The sequence below is a fragment of the Erythrolamprus reginae genome, chromosome 3, assembly GCF_031021105.1.
Source record: "Erythrolamprus reginae isolate rEryReg1 chromosome 3, rEryReg1.hap1, whole genome shotgun sequence".
Classification (NCBI taxonomy): Eukaryota; Metazoa; Chordata; class Lepidosauria; order Squamata; family Dipsadidae; genus Erythrolamprus; species Erythrolamprus reginae.
This window is the reverse complement of record NC_091952.1, coordinates 256,645,105-256,666,078: the sequence shown is the minus strand read 5'-3', so window position 1 is coordinate 256,666,078 and position 20,974 is coordinate 256,645,105. Positions and strand designations below refer to the sequence as shown.

Here is a 20,974-nt window from a genome sequence, read left to right as displayed (position 1 = left end):
GGCAGCTTCGGGTCCGACCCGTCCGCGAGACTGGAGGCTCCTCGGCTCCTCTCGGAGATGGCGACGGCGCGAAAGGCCGGCCCGGCTCAACCCCGCCACCGTCCGCTCGTCCGTCCGAAAGCTTCTGAAGGAAACTCTGAGGTAACTGTGCTCCCCTCAGTCGGCCGGGCGACAGGCGTGACGTCACCGGACGGACGGCCAATCGGCAACCATTACGAAAAACACGGGCGCCCCCCGCCGAGGAGCTGGTCCAATCAGCGACGGGATGGAAAGGGAGGGTAGAAGAACTCACACGTAAAGTTGTTTTCCCACCCCACCCACCCCCTTTAATGGACGCTTAGCTCGCCCAATCAACGACTGGATGGAAAAGGAGACGAGGGGGACGCGGAGACTTCCAATCCCCTCCCCTCCCCTTTGATAGACGCCACGACTGGCCAATTGGAAGTACCAGTCCACGGGGTGGAGGGGCGGGGCCAGGGAAATCCCTAAACTGCTCCACCTCGGGATTTTCCCCGCGTCAGGAGGGTGACGTCAGGTGAGGCCCTCTCCCGCTTTCAGTGAAGGTGGGGCCGCCCTCTGCACCCGGGTGACCGACAGGGGGACTGACTCCAAAGCATATTATCCCCAGCGGCGGTGGGCCCGAGGGTGAGTATGTAGCTTTAAGTCCCAATTAAACTTATTGTTCACATTGCTCAGCGTACAAGGCAGATGAAAAAAAGTTTATTTATTTATTCATTTGTCCAATACAAATACATAGGAAGAAAAATAGACATGTAGTAATATATACAAGGGTAAAAGTGAACTTAGAGGAGAGGATATATGAAAGAAAGAGAATATATATGATAGGTAAAAGAAAGGAAAGACAATTGGACAGGGACGAAAGGCACACCAGTGCACTTATGTACGCCTCTTACTGGCCTCTTAAGAACCTGGAGAGGTCAATCGTGGAGAGTCTAAGGGAGAAATGTTGGGGGTTAGGGGTTGACACAATTGAGTTTAAGTCTAAGTTTAAGTTTAATCAGATTTGTATGCCGCCCCTCTCCGCAGACTCGGGGCGGCTCACGGCAATAACAATACAATGTAAAACAAATCTAATATTTAAGTTAATTTAAAAAACACCACAAATTAAAACCAATCATACACACTAGCGTACCATGCATAAATTTTATAAGCCTAGGGGGAGGGAACATGTCAATTCCCCATGCCTGACGACAGAGGTGGGTTTTAAGGAGCTTACGAAAGGCTAGGAGGGTGGGGGCAACTCTGATATCTGGGGGGAGTTGGTTCCAAAGGGTCGGGGGCCGCCACAGAGAAGGCTCTTCCCCTGGGTCCCGCCAACGACATTGTTTAATTGACGGGACCCGGAGAAGGCCAACTCTGTGGGACCTAACTGGTCGCTGGGATTCGTGCAGCAGAAGGCGGTCCTGGAGATATTCTGGTCCAGTGCCATGAAGGGCTTTATAGGCCATAACCAACACTTTGAATTGTGACCGGAAATTGATCGGCAACCAGGAGACTGCGGAGTGTTGGTGTGACATGGGCATATTTAGGAAAGCCCATGATAGCTCTCGCAGCTGCATTCTGCACGATCTGAAGTTTCCGAACACTTTTCAAAGGTAGCCCCATGAAGAGAGCATTACAGTAGTCGAGCCTCGAGGTGATGAGGGCATGAGTGACTGTGAGCAGTGACTCCCAGTCCAAATAGGGCCGCAACTGGTGCACCAGGCAAACCTGGGCAAATGCCCCCAATTGAGTCCAGTAATGAGTTCCACGCTTCAATAACTCGATTTTTTAGTCAAGTTTGGAGCGGTTCGTATCAAGTTTGAATCTGTTGCATGCTCTTGTGTTGTTGCGGTTGAAGCTGAAGTAGTCATTGACCGGTAGGACGTTGCAGCATATGATCTTGTGGGCAATACTCAAATCATGTTTTAGGCGCCGTAGTTCTAGGCTTTCTAGGCCCAGGATTGTTAGTCTATTTTCGTAGGATATTCTGTTTTGAGTGGAGGAGTGAAGGGCTCTTCTGGTGAAATATCTTTGGACATTTTCAAGGTTGTTGATGTCTGAGATGTGGTATGGGTTCCAGACAGATGAGCAGTAGTCTAGAATGGGTCTGGCAAAAGTTTTGTAGTGATTTATGATCGCTTTTCACTTAACAACCATGGTCACGTGATCAAAATTCAGCCTACTGGCAATTGACTCATATTTATGACAGTCACAAGCAGTGATGGGCAGCAGCTGGGACGGTCGGAAATTCCGTTCCACCAGTGGAAACCAAGCGCAAAGCCTTGCTCCATTGCTGCCGGGCATGCACACACCATGCACGTGCTAACAGAAGGATTCCGGTTAAAAAATTACGGGTTTTTTGCTTCCACGCATGTGCAGAAGCATAAAACCCCACAATTTTTGCTACCAGATGTCCGTGCATGAGATTTTGGCTGCTACACATGCACACCAGCTGGAATCTTGCTGCGGCACCTAGCCTGAGCTCTTGCCAAGTGCCTGCTCTCTCGCGCCGCAGGAGAGATGCCTGTGGCGCAGAACACTGAGCAGGTTGCATGGCCAGAGCTCAGGGCCACCTGGCCTGCATGCTCTCGGCACCCCTGCAGGTCACCGGAGAAAAGGCCGGGCGAGATATTCGCAGCAGGTGGGGGGGAGCCACCACGAGGCGCGTGGGGTGAATAGTGGTGAGGGGGTGGCGGCGTGGCAGAGCAGGCGGTGGGGCGGTCAATGGCGGTGGGCAGCAGTGAACGGACACTTACTGGTTTTTTGCCTATTTCCGGGTTCTTTTCGCTTCTGTGCAAAAGCGAAAAACCCCCAGAAATCTCGCATGCGCATGTCCTGACGCAAGATTCGGCTTCTGCGCAGAAGTAATGATAGCCGGCCCCCTGGTTGCAAGTCTTCCAGGGTCACGCGATTCCCCTTTGGCGACCTTCTGTCCAGCAAAGTCAATGGGGGGGATCCGGATTCTCTTAATGACCGTGTTGCCCACTAGAGCATTGATTCACTTAACAACGGTGGCAAAAAAAAAGGTCGTAAAGTTGGGGGCCCTAACTCACTTAACCAATGTTTCTTAGTGATATAAATTTGGGTCTCAGTTGTGGTCGTAAATCTGTGCATTTCGGTACCATTTGTTGTTATTTTGGCAATGCAAGATTGAATTTGATCCGTTTGTGACTAAGTTGAATCAGAGATCTTTCAAACTTGGCCACTTTTAAGGCTTGTGGACATCAACTCCCAGAATTCTCCAGTCGGCATAGTTGACCCCTGACTTAAGATGACCTTTCTCTTCCAACTCTAAGCCCTTCATGGCATTGGACCAGAATATCTCCGGGACCGCCTTCTGCCGCACGAATCCCAGCGACCGATTAGGTCCCACAGAGTTGGCTTTCTCTGGGTCCCATCGACTAAACAATGTCGTCTGGCGGGTCCCAGGGGAAGAGCCTTCTCTGTGGCGGCCCCACTCTCTGGAACCAGCTCCCCCTGGAGATTAGAATTGCCCCCACCCTCCTTGCCTTCCGTAAACTCCTTAAAACTCACCTCTGCTGTCAGGCATGGGGGAATTGAGGCATTCCCCCACCTCTCCCCCGGGCCTATACAATTTATGTATGGTATGTCTGTGTGTATAATAATGGGGTTTTTTAATGTTTTTTAAAACCTATTAGATTGGTCATGAATTGTTTTATTGTATGCTGTGAGCTGCCCCGAATCTACGGAGAGGGACGGTATACAAATCTAATAAATAAATAAATAAATAAATTCATGGCTGCCTGAAGAATTCTGGGAGTTGAAGGCCACAAGCCATAAAAATAACAAATTTTGAACACCTCTGAATCTGGGCAGATTTCTCTTTTGACTCCGCCTTCTCAGACTTTGCCCCTCCTCCATTTTATTTATTTATTTAATATTATTTATATGTATTGTTTGTTTATTTATATTATTATTTATTGGATCATTTATATGTATGTTTATTTATTTATTCAATTTCTATGCCGCCCTTCTCCCGACACTCAGGGCCGATATGTATTCATTGTCTCGTGATTTAACTGTTCGTCCTGAGGCACCCAGAGTTCTGTATAAAATTGGCAGTTCTGCACCTTATATAGAAATCAATAAAACTATCAATTGAAAGGAAGTGGCTTAATTGGGAATAAATCTGCCAGCCGCAGGCGGCCATAACCATAAAACCACAATAAAACAGTAATATAATAGAAAAACCCTTAAAATCTCACTAATACAATCCTACCATATCATACATCCCATCAAATCTTATTTTATTTATACAAAATAAGTCAAAATGGCAGCCATGATTGTGACTCTTTTTAACATGCCCTCTTGATTTTAGAGTCTACTTGAAATGGGGCGACATATAAATGCTAATAAAGAAATTTCTTAATCAAACAAAATAAATTGAATTTATTAGTTACATTTGTATGCCGCCCACTCCTGAAGGACTCCAGGCGGCTTACCACAATAAAATAATAAAAAACAGCACAATTTAAGCCACAATAAAACAGTATTAGAAAACCCCTTAAAATCTCACTAATACAATCGTACCATATCATATATCCCAATCAAATCTTATTTTATTTATATTTTATTTTTAAAAAATAAGTCAAAATGGCGGCCATAACTGTGTGACTCTTTTTAACATGTAACATTACAACCAGAGCCGCCATCTTGATTTTAGAGTCCACTTGGAATTGGGTGGCATATAAATGCTTAATAAAGAAATTTCTTAATAAAATAAAATAAATTGAATTTATTAGTTAAATTTGTATGCTGCCCACGCCTGAAGGACTCCAGGAGGCTTACCACAATAAAAATAATAAAAAACAGCACAACAATTTAAATCACAATAAAACAGTACTAGAAAAACCCTTAATATCTCACTAATACAATCATACCATGTCATACATCCCAATCAAATCTTAATTTATTTATTTTTTAAAAACGCACACATAACACGTAGAATTGATGCAACCAGCAAAATCGGTTGAATTAAAGCCCATCTCCAGCATCTCTAACTCACACAGAAAGAAAAAGAGAAAGAAGTAAAGAAAGAAAGAAAGAAAGAAAGAAAGAAAGAAAGAAAGAAAGAAAGAAAGAAAGAAAGAAAGAAAGAAAGGCGTTCCCAACTCGACCCTCGCGGGCTTCCCAGCCGTCTCCGAGCCGATCGCAAAAGCTCTGCCGATCGTTCCTCCCCCTAGCAAAAAATCCTGCAAAGCGCGCGTCCTTTAGAAAAAGAAAATGGAAAAATTTCGAAGCGCGGCATCGATTGCGAGGATGCAACAACGGGACGGAAGGATGGAATGCAACGCAAGGATGCATTGCATTGCAAAGGTGCAACGCGATGCAAGGATGCAACAACGGGACGCAAGGCTGCAGCCGGATGCAAGAATGCAATGCAATGCTGCAACGGGACGCAAGGATGCAATACGATGCAACAGGGTGGAAGAATGCAATGGAGTGCAAGGGTGCAATTGGATGGAAGGATGCAACGCGATGCAATGATGCAATGGGATGCAAAGGTGCAATGGGACAGAAGGATGCAATGCGATGCAAGGATGCAACGGGATGCCAGGATAGAACGTGTGCAAAGATTCAACGGGAGGCAAGGACGCCACGCGACGCCAGGATGCCCTGGAGCCAGCGCGTTGCCTGGAGCGCGGCAAATCCTCCTTTGCTCCCGGCCGGGCTGCCCAACCGCCCTGGGCGGCAACGTTCTGTGTCGCCAAGGCAGCCGGGCTCCTTTCGCTCCGCCCTTTCCCCGGGCAGGCTGGCCAGGCGTCGGAGCGCCCCGTTCCCTCGCCAGAGCGTCCTGGTCGTCGAGGCGCGCGCGTCTCTTTCCAACCGCAGCAGCCGCCGGCGCTTCTCCTCGCTTGGCCTCGACGGAGCCGTGAGGATGTCGAGCTTCTCCCGCGAGTGCCGCCTGCGCCTGACCCGCGGGACCCCGCGGAGCTTCGAGTGCGTCTCGCTGGGGATGCCCCCGCAGGCGCTGCTGGACCAGCTGGTGGGCGACCTCCAGAGCCACCTGGACGAGATGGAGCGGCTCCGCGTGGGCCTCCTCGACGCCTACCCGCGCCTCTCCGGCTGGCAGAGCAGCGGCTCCAGCGGCGGTGGCGGCGGAGGAGGCGGCGGGACCCGTCGGAGCGGCTCGGGCAGCGCCTTGCCCCGGCTGGAGCAGAGCGACGACGGCCGCACCTACTACTTCGGTCTGGAGGTGGGCGACTTCTGCCCCGACGAGCTGGCCGTCAAAGTGGACGGCCCCAAGCTGACCGTCTGCGGGCGGCGCGACCAGCGGAGCGAGGGCAACGACGGCTGCGTGTGCCACGAGGTCCGCGAGGTGCGACGGGAGCTGCTCCTGCCCGACGACGCCGACATGGAGGCGCTCACCTGCTGCTTGGCTCCCGAGGCCGGCCGGCTCCGCATCGAGGCCCCGCGCTTGGGCTCCAGCCCCGCCTGGGAGCGCACCGTGCCCATCCCCATCTGCCGCTCCGACCAGGCGGCCGGCAGCTTGCAAGGAGGCCGCAGCCCTTCGCCCGGCAGCCCCGAGAAAGCCTGCCTGTGAGCGCCCCGCGCCTCCCGCCCCCGCTCCCAGTTTCGTTCCTTTCCATTGTTGGACGGAGGGGGCAGTTCGTTATAATCGTTAAAGGAGGGGAGGCTGAACCGCTGCGGCTGCAGCAGGAAGAAGGAGGCGGTTGGAGAGTTGAAGTTTGGTGGCCTTTCTTCGAATAAAAGTTGAGTTTTTGCGCATCCAAACCCCGTCTGGTTTCAATTTTTTTATCCCGTCAAATTCAGGAGACCAGGTTGGGGAGGGTTCTTGGGGGGTCATCTAGTCTGACCCTCCAGCGGCGATTGGGCATTTGAGGTTGGTTGGGTTACGTTTCTTTGCATAAAAGTGGAGGTTTTGCGCATCCAAATCCCGTCTGGTTTCTTTACGCCCGTCAAGTCGGAAGGGATTTTGGGGGTCATTTAGTCCCACCCTCCGTTGAAACCAGGGGGTGTCCAACCTTGGGAACTCATGGAGACGAGGGAGGAGGCTATTGGGGATTTGAGATGAAGTTTGGTTACGGAATAAAAGGTGAATTTTTGCGCGTCCAAATCCCATCTGGTTTATTCCCCTTTACAAATTCAGAATACCCAGTGGGAAGGGTTCTTGGGGGTCATCTGGTCTGAACCTCTACTCAAACCGAGAGGGTTATACCAGGGGTGTCTAACCTCGGGAACTTATGGAGACGTGAAAGGAGGGTCTCAGACGCATCGCCACCGGGCCCAAGTTTAGTTCCTTTCCATTGTTGGATGTGGGGAGAGGGTGGCCAGTTCGTTGGAAAAGGGGGGGGTCATTAGAGGAGGGGGACTCATTCGCTGCGGTTGGGTTGGTTTTTTTTCCCTCCCCGAAGTGGCGCGCGTTCGACAGTTTGAAGTTTGGTTACGTTTCTTGGAAAACTAAGTTGATTTTTTGCGCATCCAAATCGTCTGGTTTCTTTACGCCCGTCAAGTTCAGAAGACCAAGTCGAAGGGATCTTGGGGGGTCATTTAGTCCCACCCTCCGTTGAAGCCAGGGGGTGTCCAACCTTGGGAACTCATGGAGGCGATACCCAGCCAGGTAGGTTGCATTGGCTTTTTAGGGGCGGCGGGAGCCCCGAGAAAGCCGGCATGTGAAAGGCTCCGGCGGGCGCATAGCCTCCGGTTCCAGTTTGGCTCCTTTCCATTGTTGGACGGGGCGGGGGGGGGGATGGAGTTCGTTATAAGGAAGAAAAGGGGGGGAGGGACTCAGTCGCTGCGGCGGTTGGGGATTTGAAATTGAAGTTTGGTTACGTTTCTTGGAATAAAAGTTGACTTTGTGCCAAATCCCGTCTGGTTTCCCCCCTCAAATCCAGAAGACCGGGTTGGGTGGGGTTCTTGGGGGGTCATCTATTCTGACCCGCTCAAATAAACAGAGATGGGGGGGGGGGGGTGTTCCAACCTTGGGAACTCATGGAGATGAGGGAGGAGGCGATTGGGGATTTGAAGGGGAAGTTTGGTTACGTTTCTTGGAATAAAAGGTGAGTTTTTGCGCATCCAAATCCCGTGGTTTCTTTAGCCCTGGCAAATTCAGAATACCCATTTGGAAGGGTTCTTGGGGGTCATCTAGTCTGACCCTCACTCAAACCGAGAGGGTTATACCAGGGGTGTCTAACCTAGGGAACTTATGGAGACGTGAAAAGGTCCCATCCGCCCCGCCAGACGCATCACTTCCCGGGCCAAGTTTCGTTCCTTTCCATTGTTGGACGGGGGAAGGGGGCAGTTTATTGGGAAAGGGTCCATTAGAGGAGGGGGACTCATTTGCTGCGGCTGCAGGAGGAAAGCGGCGGTTGGGGATTCTCCCCCGCCCCCCCAATGTGGCGAGCGTTTGGTTTAAAGTTCGGTCGTTGTTTCTTTGAATAAACGTTGCGGTTTTGCGCATCCAAATCCCGTCTGCTTTATTTTCTGCCCCGACAAATTCGGGAGACCAAGTTGGGAAGGTTCTTGGAGGTCATCTAGTCCGACCCCCGTTCAATTCAGGAATGTCCAACCTTGGGAACTCATGGAGGCAATACCCAGCCAGATAGGTTGCATTGGGTTTTTAGGGACGGACAGACCAGAGATGAAAGGGCCCACCCGCCCCAACGCACCCAGTCCCACTTTGGTTCGTTATAAGGAAAAAGTGGGGCCGTTTGAGGAGAGGGAGAGATTTGAAGTTTGGTTATGTTTCTTTGAATAAAATTTGAGGCTTTGCGCATCCAAATCTCGTGTGGTTTATTTCCCCCTTGTCAAATTCAGAATATCCAGTTGAAAGGGATCTTACAGGTCATCTAGTCTGACCCTCCACTCAAACCCAAGAAGGTATATCAGCAGAGTCTAACCTTAACCTTGAGAACTCATGGAGTCAACAGCCAGCCTGTATTGCATTGGCTTTGTTTAACGCAGCTTGACAAAATTAAGTAAATTTTAGGCATTTAGTCCCTATCTAGCTCAATCCCCCCCCCCCCCCAATCCAAAAAGGACACCCAGCACCCCTTGGCAAATGGCAGTCTGGTCTCCAGGGACGAAGCTTCCCTCCACTGGTCAGATAGTCCAGTCCAGTCTCTTCTTAAAAGCCTCCAGGGATGAAGCTCCCACAAGTCCTTTTACTGATTAGAATATGGAGTTAGAAAGAACCTTGAAGGTCATCTAGTCCAGCCACCTCTCAGCAGGAGACCCTACCCCATTTCTGACAAATGGCTGGCTGGTCTCTTCTTGAAAGCCTCCAGTGATGAAGCTCCCACAACTTCTGAAGGCAACTTCTGCTCCACTGGTTGATTGCTCTCACTATCAGAAAATTCCTCAGTTAAATCTCTCCTTGATTAGTTTCCACCCATTGTTCCTTGCCTAGTCTTCAGGTGTTTTAGCGAATAGCTTGACCCCCTCCTCTCTGTGACAGCCCCTCAAATATTGGAAGACTGCCATCGGTCCTTCTCTTCAGACTAGCCATGCCCAGTTCCTGCAACCAGTCATTGTGTGTTTTAACCTCCAGTACATTGATCATGGTTTCTCTTCTCTGCACCTTGTCAGAAGCTGCCGTTCCTAGATGATTGGGATATTTCCTAGGATTTGATTTGCATTAAGAGCATCAAATGTTCCTAAACCCTCAGTGAATGTTTTGTTTTCTAAAGCCATGACTCTAAAGTGTGCAATAGGGTTGATATTCCTGGAGGCGTCTGTAACATGGTAAATGATTTAGCTTTACTAGATAAATGGTCAAAGCAATGGAAACTGCAGTTTAACGTTTCCAAATGTAAAATAATGCACTTGGGGAAAAGGAATCCTCAATCTGAGTATTGTATTGGCAGTTCTGTGTTAGCAAATACTTCAAAAGAAAAGGATTTAGGGGTAGTGATTTCTGACAGTCTCAAAATGGGTGAACAGTGCAGTCAGGCGGTAGGGAAAGCAAGTAGGATGCTTGGCTGCATTGCTAGAGGTATAACAAGCAGGAAGAGGGAGATTATGATCCCGCTATATAGAGTGCTGGTGAGACCACATTTGGAATACTGTGTTCAGTTCTGGAGATCTCACCTACAAAAAGATATTGACAAAATTGAACGGGTCCAAAGACGGGCTACAAGAATGGTGGAAGGTCTTAAGCATAAAATGTATCAGGAAAGACTTCATGAACTCAATCTGTAGAGTCTGGAGGACAGAAGGAAAAGGGGGGACATGATCGAAACATTTAAATATGTTAAAGGGTTCAATAAGGTCCAGGAGGGAAGTGTTTTTAATAGGAAAGTGAACACAAGAACAAGGGGGCACAATCTGAAGTTAGTTGGGGGAAAGATAAAAAGTAACATGAGAAAATATTATTTTACTGAAAGAGTAGTAGATCCTTGGAACAAACCTCCAGCAGACGTGGTTGGTCAATCCACAGTAACTGAATGTAAACATGCCTGGGATAAACATATATCCATCCTAAGATAAAACACAGGAAATAGTATAAAGGCAGAGTAGATGGACCATGGGGTCTTTTTCTACCGTCAGTCTTCTATGTTTCTATGGGGAGATAAAAGTTTGCAATGCGTGGAAGTTGCTGGTTTTAGAGCCACCTTTTTGTGTCCTGCCATCCTGAAAAGCATCCAAACACTTGCAAGAAACGAAGCCTGAACACACACAAACACCAGAATGAGTGCAGCTGACTCCAAACCCTCCTTTGACCCCGGGCTCCCATGTTTAGAGTGGGACCACCAAAACCCCAAAGATCATTTTGCAGATTATCCCCCCCCCCCCCCCCCCCCAATAATAATAATTAAAAAGCTTGCAAAATTTGCTCCTATCAATTCTGGGGACCCTGGCTTTTAAGTCCACGCCTGCAAAACTCAACTCAGTGCAAACAGTTCTCTCCTTGCAACAATTTGTTTAGTAATCATTGCAAAGTGACAATGGCACTGTGGGTGGAGAGAAGGGATTACAACTGGTCATCACACTTTTAACACCACAATGATGGGATCACAATTTAGGCAATTGACATAGAAGCATAGAAGATTGACGGCAGATAAAGACCTCATGGTCCATCTAGTCTGCCCTTATACTATTTCCTGTATTTTATCTTAGGATGGATCTATGTTTATCCCAGGCATGTTTCAATTCCGTTCCTGTGGATTGACCAACCACGTCTGCTGGAAGTTTGTTCCAAGCATCTACGACTCCTTCAGTCAAATAATATTTTCTCATGTTGCTTCTGATCTTTCCCCCAACTCACCTCAGATTGTGCCCCCTTGTTCTTGTGTTCACTTTCCTATTAAAAACACTTTCCTCTTGAACCTTATTTAACCATTTCACATATTTAAACATTTCAATCGTGTTCCCTCACCCCTTTTCCTTCTGTCCTCCAGACTATACATATTGAGTTCATGAAGTCTTTCCTGATAAAATTTATGCTTAAGACCTTCCACCATTTTTATCAATATCTTTTTGTAGGTGAGTATTCCAAATGTGGTCTCACCAGCGCTCTATACAGCGGGATCACAATCTCCCTCTTCCTGCTTGTTATACCTCTAGCTATGCAGCCAAGCATCCTACTTGCTTTCCCTATCGCCTGACCACACTGTTCAACCATTTGGAGACTGTCAGAAATCACAACCCCTAAATCCTACTCTTGTGAAGTGTTTTGCTAGAACTGCCAATACATTTGCATTATTTTACATTTGGAAACATTAAACTGCAGTTTCCATTGCTTTGACCATTTATCTAGTAAAACAAAATCATTTGTCATATTACAGAAGCCTCCAGGAATATCAACACTATTGCAAACTTTAGAGTCAACTTGGCACCCAGGATGCATTTAAGGATGTTTGCAGTGTCCTTGGGTCATGTGGGCTTGGCAGCTTTTCCCCAGCTCGGTTCTGACCTTGCCAATGAGGCAAGCCAGATTCACTGTATAATTCGCTTAATGACTGCACTAGTAGCAACGGGGATCTGCTTAGTATGTGTGGCAAGTCACATTATTGGGTATATTAACTCACTTAAAAATTGCCTAGCTCAACAGAAATTCTCCTCTCAATTGTGGATCGTATTGTGCTCCCAACAACCTGGGGTCCTCATTTTACTAACCTCGGAAGGACGGAAGGCTGAATCAATCTTGAGCCTGGTGAGATTCGATCTGCCAAATTGCAGGCAGTCAGCAGAAATAGCCTGCGGTACTGCATTCGAAGTCCCCCACGGCTTGACTACCTGAACTATTGAAGAAAACCAACCCTTCTTCCTCGAAGAGCTCCGATTTTCAAGAAAAGGATATTATAAAACAAATACTTCACAGGAAGTTGGGAGATTTTCCCAGCCGGTAGTTGTTCTTAACAAGGCTCAGCACCCAATAGCAAAGGGGAGGTAGCCACCCCCCCCACCCCCCGTGTCAACCTTCAGCATCTGGAGCAAGAACCAAACCCTAGTGCACAAGCGGTGAATAAATTGGTGATAAATTAACGGCCTGCCACGAGGCCACAAACGGAGGAGAAACCAGGTTCCACGCAGATCGCATTCATGGGGAAGCAGAAAAAAAATACAAGACACACAATTTTGAAAAGCAAGAAAAGGCACATCAAGGTGAGGTGTTGCCAAAGTTATTTTTGTTTAGGGGAATGGGGGGGAGTGATGGGGACACATGGGGGACCCTTGCACGATTTTACAGCCAGCAAATCCACTAGGCCTCTGATGGCGAACGGGTGGCACGTGTAGCCATGACGGAGGGAACGCGAGACTTTGCCATGTTTCAACCAGCTGATTTTCAGCCTTCGGAAAGGCCACTTCGCCCTCTGAATACTTCAGGGAAGTTCCGGAGGTTAAAAAAAAATCACACAACGGACAAACTGGAAGTTTGGAAAACGCACTTCCGGTTTGCCGTTGTGCTGTTTTTTGCCCTCTGGAGAGTTCAGGGGAGCTTCCCGAGAGCCCCGGAGTGCAAAAACACAGCACAATGGGCAAACAGGAAGTGCGTTTTCCAAACTTCCGGATTGCCCATTGTGCTGTTTTTCGCACGCTGGAGGGTTCAGGAAGCTTCCCAGAGTGCAAAAAACATCAGAACGGCAAACCGGAGTGCGTTTCCCCCCAAAGTTCCGGTTTGCTCGTTCGGGCATTTTTTTCACCTACCAGGCTTCAGAAAGGCCTGCGCGCATGCGCGGGGGGCAGCGGGGGGGGAATCCACATGTGTGGGTGAAGAGGGAAGGGGTGTGGGCATGTGCACGCATGATAGCACATGCACACTCCTTTTGGCCCGCGAACCAAAAAATGTTCGCCGTCACTGCGCTAGGCCCAAGGAGCTTCAAACTCACCCACTTTAAGACATCTGGACTTCAACTCCCAGAATTCTGTCTGGCTGGGGAATTCTGGGAATTGAAGTCCACAAGTCTTAAAAGGGATAAAATTTGGAGACTCCTCCCCCATCTCCGCTTTGCCCTACGCTATGGGGCACACGTTGCTTTCTCTGACTCTGATTCGAAGCAGCAAACAAAATACATCGGATTTGTGGGTGGGTGGGCTGTGGGGAGTGGGAGAAGCAGCTCACTCATGTCCGGACATCACCATGGTTACCAGCATCCCTCTTCCTGCATCCTACGGGCGATTAGCATCTAGACCGGCCACGCCCGTGCGCTGAAAGGCAAATTTAATTTGGTTGGGTTCTTCCATCAACCTGACAGATTGTGGGTTGATCTGCTCACTCCCAGTCACGTGGCCCAATAATCCCCAGCTGGCTCCTTGGGGAAGGCAACACAGAGACATGTGTACAGGTGTTGCAGTATAGCATGAAATATGTTAGAATAGGATTGTATTATAATTGTATATCTGGACCTCTAGCATAAAAATACTCTGCTTACCCTGATTCTATAATCCAGGACAGGAGGGCACTAAACTCGCCTAATCTGCATTCCTGGCAATTACAACAGGGAAATAAAAGGGCTCAAATAAACATCTCACAATAAACAAAGTTTTCACCACTATAGGATCAAAGGGGGGAGATTTACATTGCCTGAAGCATACAAGAGGAAGACCGGGTGATTAAGGAAGATTAGTGAGATAAGGCAGAAGACTTCAGAGAAGTTAGGGGTGAGGAACATCTCCTAGGAAGTCTCTAGGAAATTGTTTCTTGATATCTATGGGAAAAGGAAGATCTCAAAAGATACGTTTGAAGTTATGTTATTGGATGTATCATTTGACATGTATATGTAATTATCCCCCATTTCCTTATGTCCCCAAATAAAAAGGGGTACATGGCTCTACACCATGTCACTTCACCCAGAGAGAGACAATGTGTCCAAGTTTTCTTTCTAGGATTCGCGTTCGTGAGTGACCCCACACGGCTGGGTGGCTCTTAGCCCCTTTTTGAGGACATTGTCTTCACTAGGGACTTTGACAGCATCCACATAAAGGTGTGTGTGATGCAGGGTAACAGAGTTGGAGAGTCGTGGGCGTGGACAGACTTTGGAGGTGAACCGCTCGGGGGTTGCCACGAGAGCCCGCAACCCCCAAGAAGGTGGGATCTTGTTCAGTCTGGATTCCCCACAGCGGCCACTGGGCGGTTTCAGTTTTGGGTCCCCGGAGAGATGCTCAGGGGCTGTTGTCCTTCTGCAGGTCAAGGAGGAGCAGGTAGAGCTTTCTCGTCACGGTTACCTGAGATGGGGAAGCAAACCAAGGTTAAGAGGCTGCCGCTAGGTGGGGGAGGGGAAGAAAAAGGATTGCGAGATTGACTTGGAAACTGTCACGGAAGGTTGAGAATTGTGGGTTAACAATCCATGTCTACAAGAATGTGGAATGCCCTCTGTGGATAGGATAGGATTAAACCTACATGCCTGGTTAAAGGCAACCCAGTCCTTTGATTAAGTTAAGGAAATAATTATTCATTTAGGCTTCTGTTTACCTAAGGTAATTAAAATTCTTCTGTTTGTCTAAGGAAAAAACTAATTAGATACTCTTCTGTTTTGGCGACTATCCGACGAGCAAAGCCAATGGGGAAGCCAGATTCGTTTAACAACCGGGTTACTAACTTATCAACTGCAGTGATTCACTTAACAACGGAGGCGAGAAAGGTCATAAAACGGGGCAAAATTCACTTAACAGATAGCTCACGTTAGCCACAGAACTTTTGGGCTCAATTGTGGTTGTAAGTGGAGGATTACCTGTACATGTCAATTACCTGGGGGGAAGGAACTTTTGATCCCTTCAGAGGGGGTCTGCAACTTGGGCGTCCTCCTCAATCCACAGCTGACTTTGGACCATCATCTTTCAGCTATTTGCCCAGGTTTGCCTGGTGCACTAGTTGCAGCCCTCTTTGGACAGGGAGTCATTGCTCACAGTCACTCACGCCCTTATCACCTCGAGGTTCAACTACTGCAATGCTCTCCACCTGGGGCTACCTCTGAAGAGCGTTCGGAAACTTCAAATCGTCCAGAATGCAGCCGCGCGAGCGGTTATGGGCCTTCCAAGGCACGCCCATATTTCTCCAGCACTCCCTGGACTGCATTGGCTGCCGATTGGTTTTCTGGACGCAATTCAAAGTGTTGCTTATGACCTACAAAGCCCTACATGGCATCGGGCCAGATTACCTCCGAAACCGCCTTCTGCTGCATGAGTCCCAGAGACCGATTAAGTCCCATAGATTCGGCCTTCTCTGGGTCCCGTCAATTAGACAATGCCACTTTATTTATTTATTTATTTAATTATTTATTTAATTAATTAATTTGATTTGTATGCCGCCCCTCTCCGCAGACTCGGGGCGGCTCACAACAAAGTGAAAACAATTTACAACAAATCTAAATTACTGCTTGGTGGGGACTAGGGGAAGAGCCTTCTCTGTGGGGGCCCCGGCCCTCTGGAATCAGCTCCTCCCAGAAATTCACACTGCCCCCCACCCTCCTCGCCTTCCATAAATGTTTAAAGACCTATGGGGCAATTAGACCCTCGCCCCCTGGCCGATGACGGTAGTATGTCTTGCCGTGTGAATGGGAATGGATGGTTTTAAATGTTATTAAGAGTTTTTAAAGTTTTTTAGCTGTATTAAATTGGATTATTTAGATATGTATATTGTTTATTGTTTTGATATGTTGTGAGCTGCCTTGAGTCCTCGGAGATTAATAAATAAAATAAATAAATACTGTATAAACAAATATGTAAGAAATGAGACTGCCTGAATTACACCTCCCCTTGACCTATTTTATGCTCATGAGTCCAACCTTAAAGGCATTTCTTTTTCTTTAACGTGGCCTTTCTGAGAAAAATAGCAATAGCATTCATTCATTCATTCATTCATTCATTCATTCATTCATTTACTGGATTTGTATGCCGCCCCTCTCCGTAGACTCGAGGCGGCTAACAACAGTAATAAAAAACATCATATAAATCCAATATTAAAACAACTAAAAAACCCTTATTGTAAAATCAAACATCCCTACAAACAAACATTTAGACTAATATCCTGCTTCCTTGTGCCTTTACAGCCCTCTCTAAACAGTTGACAAAATCAGCCTCTTGCCCCCAACAATCTGGGTCCTCATTTGACCCACCTAGGAAGGACAGAAGACTGAGTCAATTTTGAGCCGGTGGTGGGATTTGAACTGCTGAAGTACAGCCAGCAGTTAGCTGAAGGAGCCTGCAGAGCTGCACACTAACCACTGCGCCACCCCCGGCTCAAAATGAGATTCAAAAAGATGGGGCAGCCTCCTCACCCCACTTTTCTCCCCACTACTTGTACCTGGTAGGCCTCCGGATCCTGCAGCCTCTTATGGACGGGATTGAGCTTATCCAATGACGTCTGAGCGTGAGCTTTGACCTCCAACAGGGTAGGAAGGGGCCGGCAAACCTTTGGGGCAAGAAAAGCAGGAAGTGAAAACGGGAACATAATGTTCTGTGCACGGGCCTCCAGAACGAACCCCAACTCAGAAATCACTTATTTTATGATAAAATCCCACTCAAGCATACTTACTTACTTACTTACTTACTTACTTACTTACTTACTTACTTACTTACTTACTTACTTATTGGATTTGTATGCCACCCCTCTCCATGGACTCAGGGCAGCTAACAACAGTGATAAAACAACATGTGACGTGATGAAACACAAGGTTTAAAACAGCACAGAAGCCGTTCTTTTTCTCTTTTGTTGTAATCATAGATTTTTAAGCACTGAAATTTGGAAATAAAATATTGCTGGAGAGTGATGTTTTAAGCCTAAATTATGTGCTGAATAAAATCTTAATTCTTCCTCTATGGAAAGGCAACAAAGTCTTGGCTCAGTAAGCAAGCTGCAGACCATGTATGGACTTGGTATGCAATGTGAAGAAAAACCAATAGCTAAACTTCCATATAAGGATGCATTACTGACATTCCTTTGCAATCACACAATCAAGGGAAAAGGCAAGGAATGTAGCTTCTGAGAAGCTTGCCTTATAAGGTACAAAAGTAAATAGATGCTGGAGAATGGTTTAATGTATGTGGCGTTCGCAATTGGTTATTCTGTACCACATGTCAGAACTGTGAATACACAATAAATAGGAGAGGTCTTGAGGCATTCAAGGTCGTCCTCCCATCGAGAAAACTTTCTCTCTGTCATTTCATTCTGATGTGACAATCATGGCATGCTGTGCTTCCCTAGAGGGCGACCCACTGAAGGAGGGTTGCATGCGTTCACTCTTTAGAGCTGGCTGTAATCGATGTCCAGGAAGAGTGCCAAAAACTCAGTCTTATCTGCATTCCTGAGATAAAGTCTATTTATTTACTTAATCATGTGCGTTACTTATGATCATAGTTCCCTCTAAGCTGAGCAGTGAGCAATCGCTCACTTAAAAATCATCATCAACTCAGAGTTTTCCAAACCTGCCCAGAAGCCGAGAGGGAAAGAGTGAGAGGGAAGGAGAGAGAGAGGAAGAGAGAAACAGAGAGAAACAGATAGAAAAAAGAGAGGAAGGAAAAGAGAAAGAAAAAGAATGGGAGTAAGGAAGAGAGAAAGAAAATCAAAATCTAGTTTGAAACTAGCTCAACTATTTAAGTGGCATTTTGATATTGATAGAGTTGCCCTATTATGAGCTCACTGTTATAGACACACAGTACAGTATTTTATTTTGAAATTCTCTGAGGCAAAACAGGGTGGGTTGTTTGTTTGTTTGTTTGTTTGTTTATTTATTATTTTTGTGCCACCCAGACACTACTTTTCCGCCCACCCCCCCAAAAAAATTAGAGAGAACACTGCTTATGATCAGTCTTTATTTTATTATTTTATTACTTGCACTGAATCCCAGCGACCGGTTAGGTCCCAGAGTTGGCCTTCTCCGGGTCCCGTCGACGAAACAACATCGTCTGGCAGGACCCAGGGGAAGAGCCTTCTCTATGGCGGTCCCGACCCTCTGGAATCAACTCCCCCCCGGAGATTAGGATTGTCCCCACCCTCCTTGCCTTTCGCAAACTCCTTAAGACCCACCTCTGCTGTCAGGCATGGGGAAATTGATTCCCCTGGGCCATTTCCGTTTTATGCATGGCTTATATGAGATGTATGATTGCTTTTTATATTAAGGGTTTTAAATTGTTTTAATCATTGGATTTATACTGTTTTGTGTTGTGAGCCGCTACGAGTCTCTGGAGAGGGGCGGCATACAAATATTATTATTATTAGTAATAATAATTAATAATTTATTAGATTTGTATGCCGCCCCTCTCCGAAGACTCGGGGCGGCTCACAACAACGATAAAAACAATATTATAATGGCACAAATCTAATATTAAAAAAACTAAAAACCTTTCATAATTAAAAACCAAACAGCACATACATACCAAACATAAATTATAATAAGCCTGGGGGAAAGATGCCTCAAATCCCCCATGCCTGGCGGTACAGGTGGGTCTTAAGTAGTTTACGGAAGACAAGGAGGGTGGGAGCAGTTCTAATCTCCGGGCGGAGTTGATTCCAGAGGGCCAGGGCCGCCACAGAGAACGCTCTTCCCCTGGGGCCCACCAGACGACATTGTTTAGTCAACGGGACGCGGAGAAGGCCAACTCTGTGGGACCTTATCAGCTGCTGGGATTCGTGCGGTAGCAGGCGGTTCCGGAGGTACTCTGGTCCAATGCCATGTAGGGCTTTAAAGGTCATGACCAACACTTTGAATTGTGACCGGAAACTGATCGGCAGCCAATGCAGCATAATAATAATAATAATAATAATAATAATAATAATAATAATAATTATTATTATTATTATTATTATTATTATTATTATTATTATTATTATTATTATTATTTGCCGCTCACTCCGAAAAGGACTCAAAGCCACTAACAATATTATTTCTTCATAATAACATATAAATGTTTACCAATTTTAAACTTAATTAACCATGTCAGTTATTTGTAGTACCTGCCCATCTTTGAAGTAGTCCACGTGAAGGATTTCCACCGCAGAAGGAGTCACTTTCCCTGATTTCTCGTTTCCACCCAGAGACCAATATTCTACCTCCTGGCCGGCCGTAGGAGCCGATTCTTCTGCCAAGGCCATGACATCCATGCATGGAAAGCCTGCAGAGAAACCAGATGTGAGGTTAGTTAACACCTGGCTTATGACGGATGGGTGGATGCTTGTGATGGACAGCAGCTGTTTCCAGGCCTAAGCCATTGTTTGATTTTGGAGACTTTAGTCTGCCACATATTAGAATGTAGATTATTGTGTTCCTGCTGTGGGAATTTGGGAGGGGGCTGTTGCATAAGGGATGCAGAGACGTAGCCATAACAAATTCCTCCTAGATTCTCAAGGTTATCCTTTGTTCGACACCTGCCCGGAAGCTGATGGGAGTAACGAACGCGTTGGCAGAAGAAGGCTGGTTAACCTTCTGGGTGTGGGAACAAGGGAATGAACTTTAAACTGGGTGGAGAAATTCAGGTTTCTCATAGATGTGCCAATAAATTGCAACTTTGAGGAATGTTGTGCCTCGGACTGTGATTTAATTTTGGATGCTATTTGGAACCCTGACACCTGTCTCATCCAGCAGTTCTTCTCCTGGCCAGCCAAGTGTCCAAGCAAGGCCAAGGTTTAGCTTCACCACAAAGTGGGTCACAAGGAGTCCCAGTACTTCAATATTACAAGTCTACTTCCCTCAAGCACTGCAAAGAAAATTCTTTTCCAAGATTGCTCCCCGAGTCTACGGAGAGAGGCGGCATACAAATCAAATCAAATCAAATCAATAAATCAATCAATCAATAAAAATAATAATAATGAAGATGATGATGATGATAATAATAATAATAACAACAACAACAACAATATTCCAGGAGGTCGGCTAGGCCAAGAGACTCCGAAACCAGTTAGCCATTTAGGTCCACTTGAAGGCGACTGTTTGTCTCACCTGCTTCATCCCATAGTCTGTAGGCCACTTTCCGTCCAGGCAAGGTTGTCTTCTCGGGGTCTTCGGTCACTTTCAGCCTTGGAGAACCGTTGACTTCTACCAGCTAAAGATGGAGCCAAATGCAACAAGTTAAAGATGCTTAACCTCATTGAGGACTGCTTGCTCTCAGTTACGTGGTACGTTGTTGCCCAATAGGCGAAAGACGTGCCTTATAAATTTAATAAATAAAATGCTTGTAATTAAAAGTCCTTGGTGCTGTCTGAGCTTGGTTGGTTTCTTGCAGAGATTTCATTACCCAGCTTGGTGACCTGTGATCTAGAGCAGGGGGTCTCCAACCTTGGCAACTTTTAAGGCTTGTGGACTTCAACTGCCTGGATTCTGGGAGATGAAAGCCACAAGCCTTAAAGTTAGAAAGTTTGGGGACCCCTGACCTAGAGATTCTGTCTTGCCCCAAAGCATAAGAACATAAGATCATAAGAAGAGCCATGCTGAATCAGGCCAAAGCCCATCGAGTCCAGCATTCCGAGTCCTTGGAGAGGGGCGATATACAAATCTAATAAATTATTATTATTATTATTATTATTATTATTATTATTATTATTATTATGTCAGTA

At 46.8% G+C, this 20,974-nt stretch overlaps 1 protein-coding gene across 1 annotated transcript in view; it reads right to left on the bottom strand.

The window, feature by feature from the left end:
- Window positions 1-14,162: 14,162 nt before the first annotated feature.
- Window positions 14,163-20,974, bottom strand: part of NAPRT (nicotinate phosphoribosyltransferase) — a 42,483-nt gene continuing 35,671 nt past the window's right edge. Inside the window, exons 10-13 of the mRNA XM_070748395.1 lie at window positions 20,361-20,463; window positions 19,379-19,536; window positions 16,730-16,837; window positions 14,163-14,652 (exon numbers count right to left, since the gene is read on the bottom strand). Of these exons, the coding sequence (XP_070604496.1) occupies window positions 14,590-14,652; window positions 16,730-16,837; window positions 19,379-19,536; window positions 20,361-20,463 (432 nt within the window). The 3' untranslated portion in view covers window positions 14,163-14,589. The remainder of the gene's footprint in view (window positions 14,653-16,729; window positions 16,838-19,378; window positions 19,537-20,360; window positions 20,464-20,974) is intronic.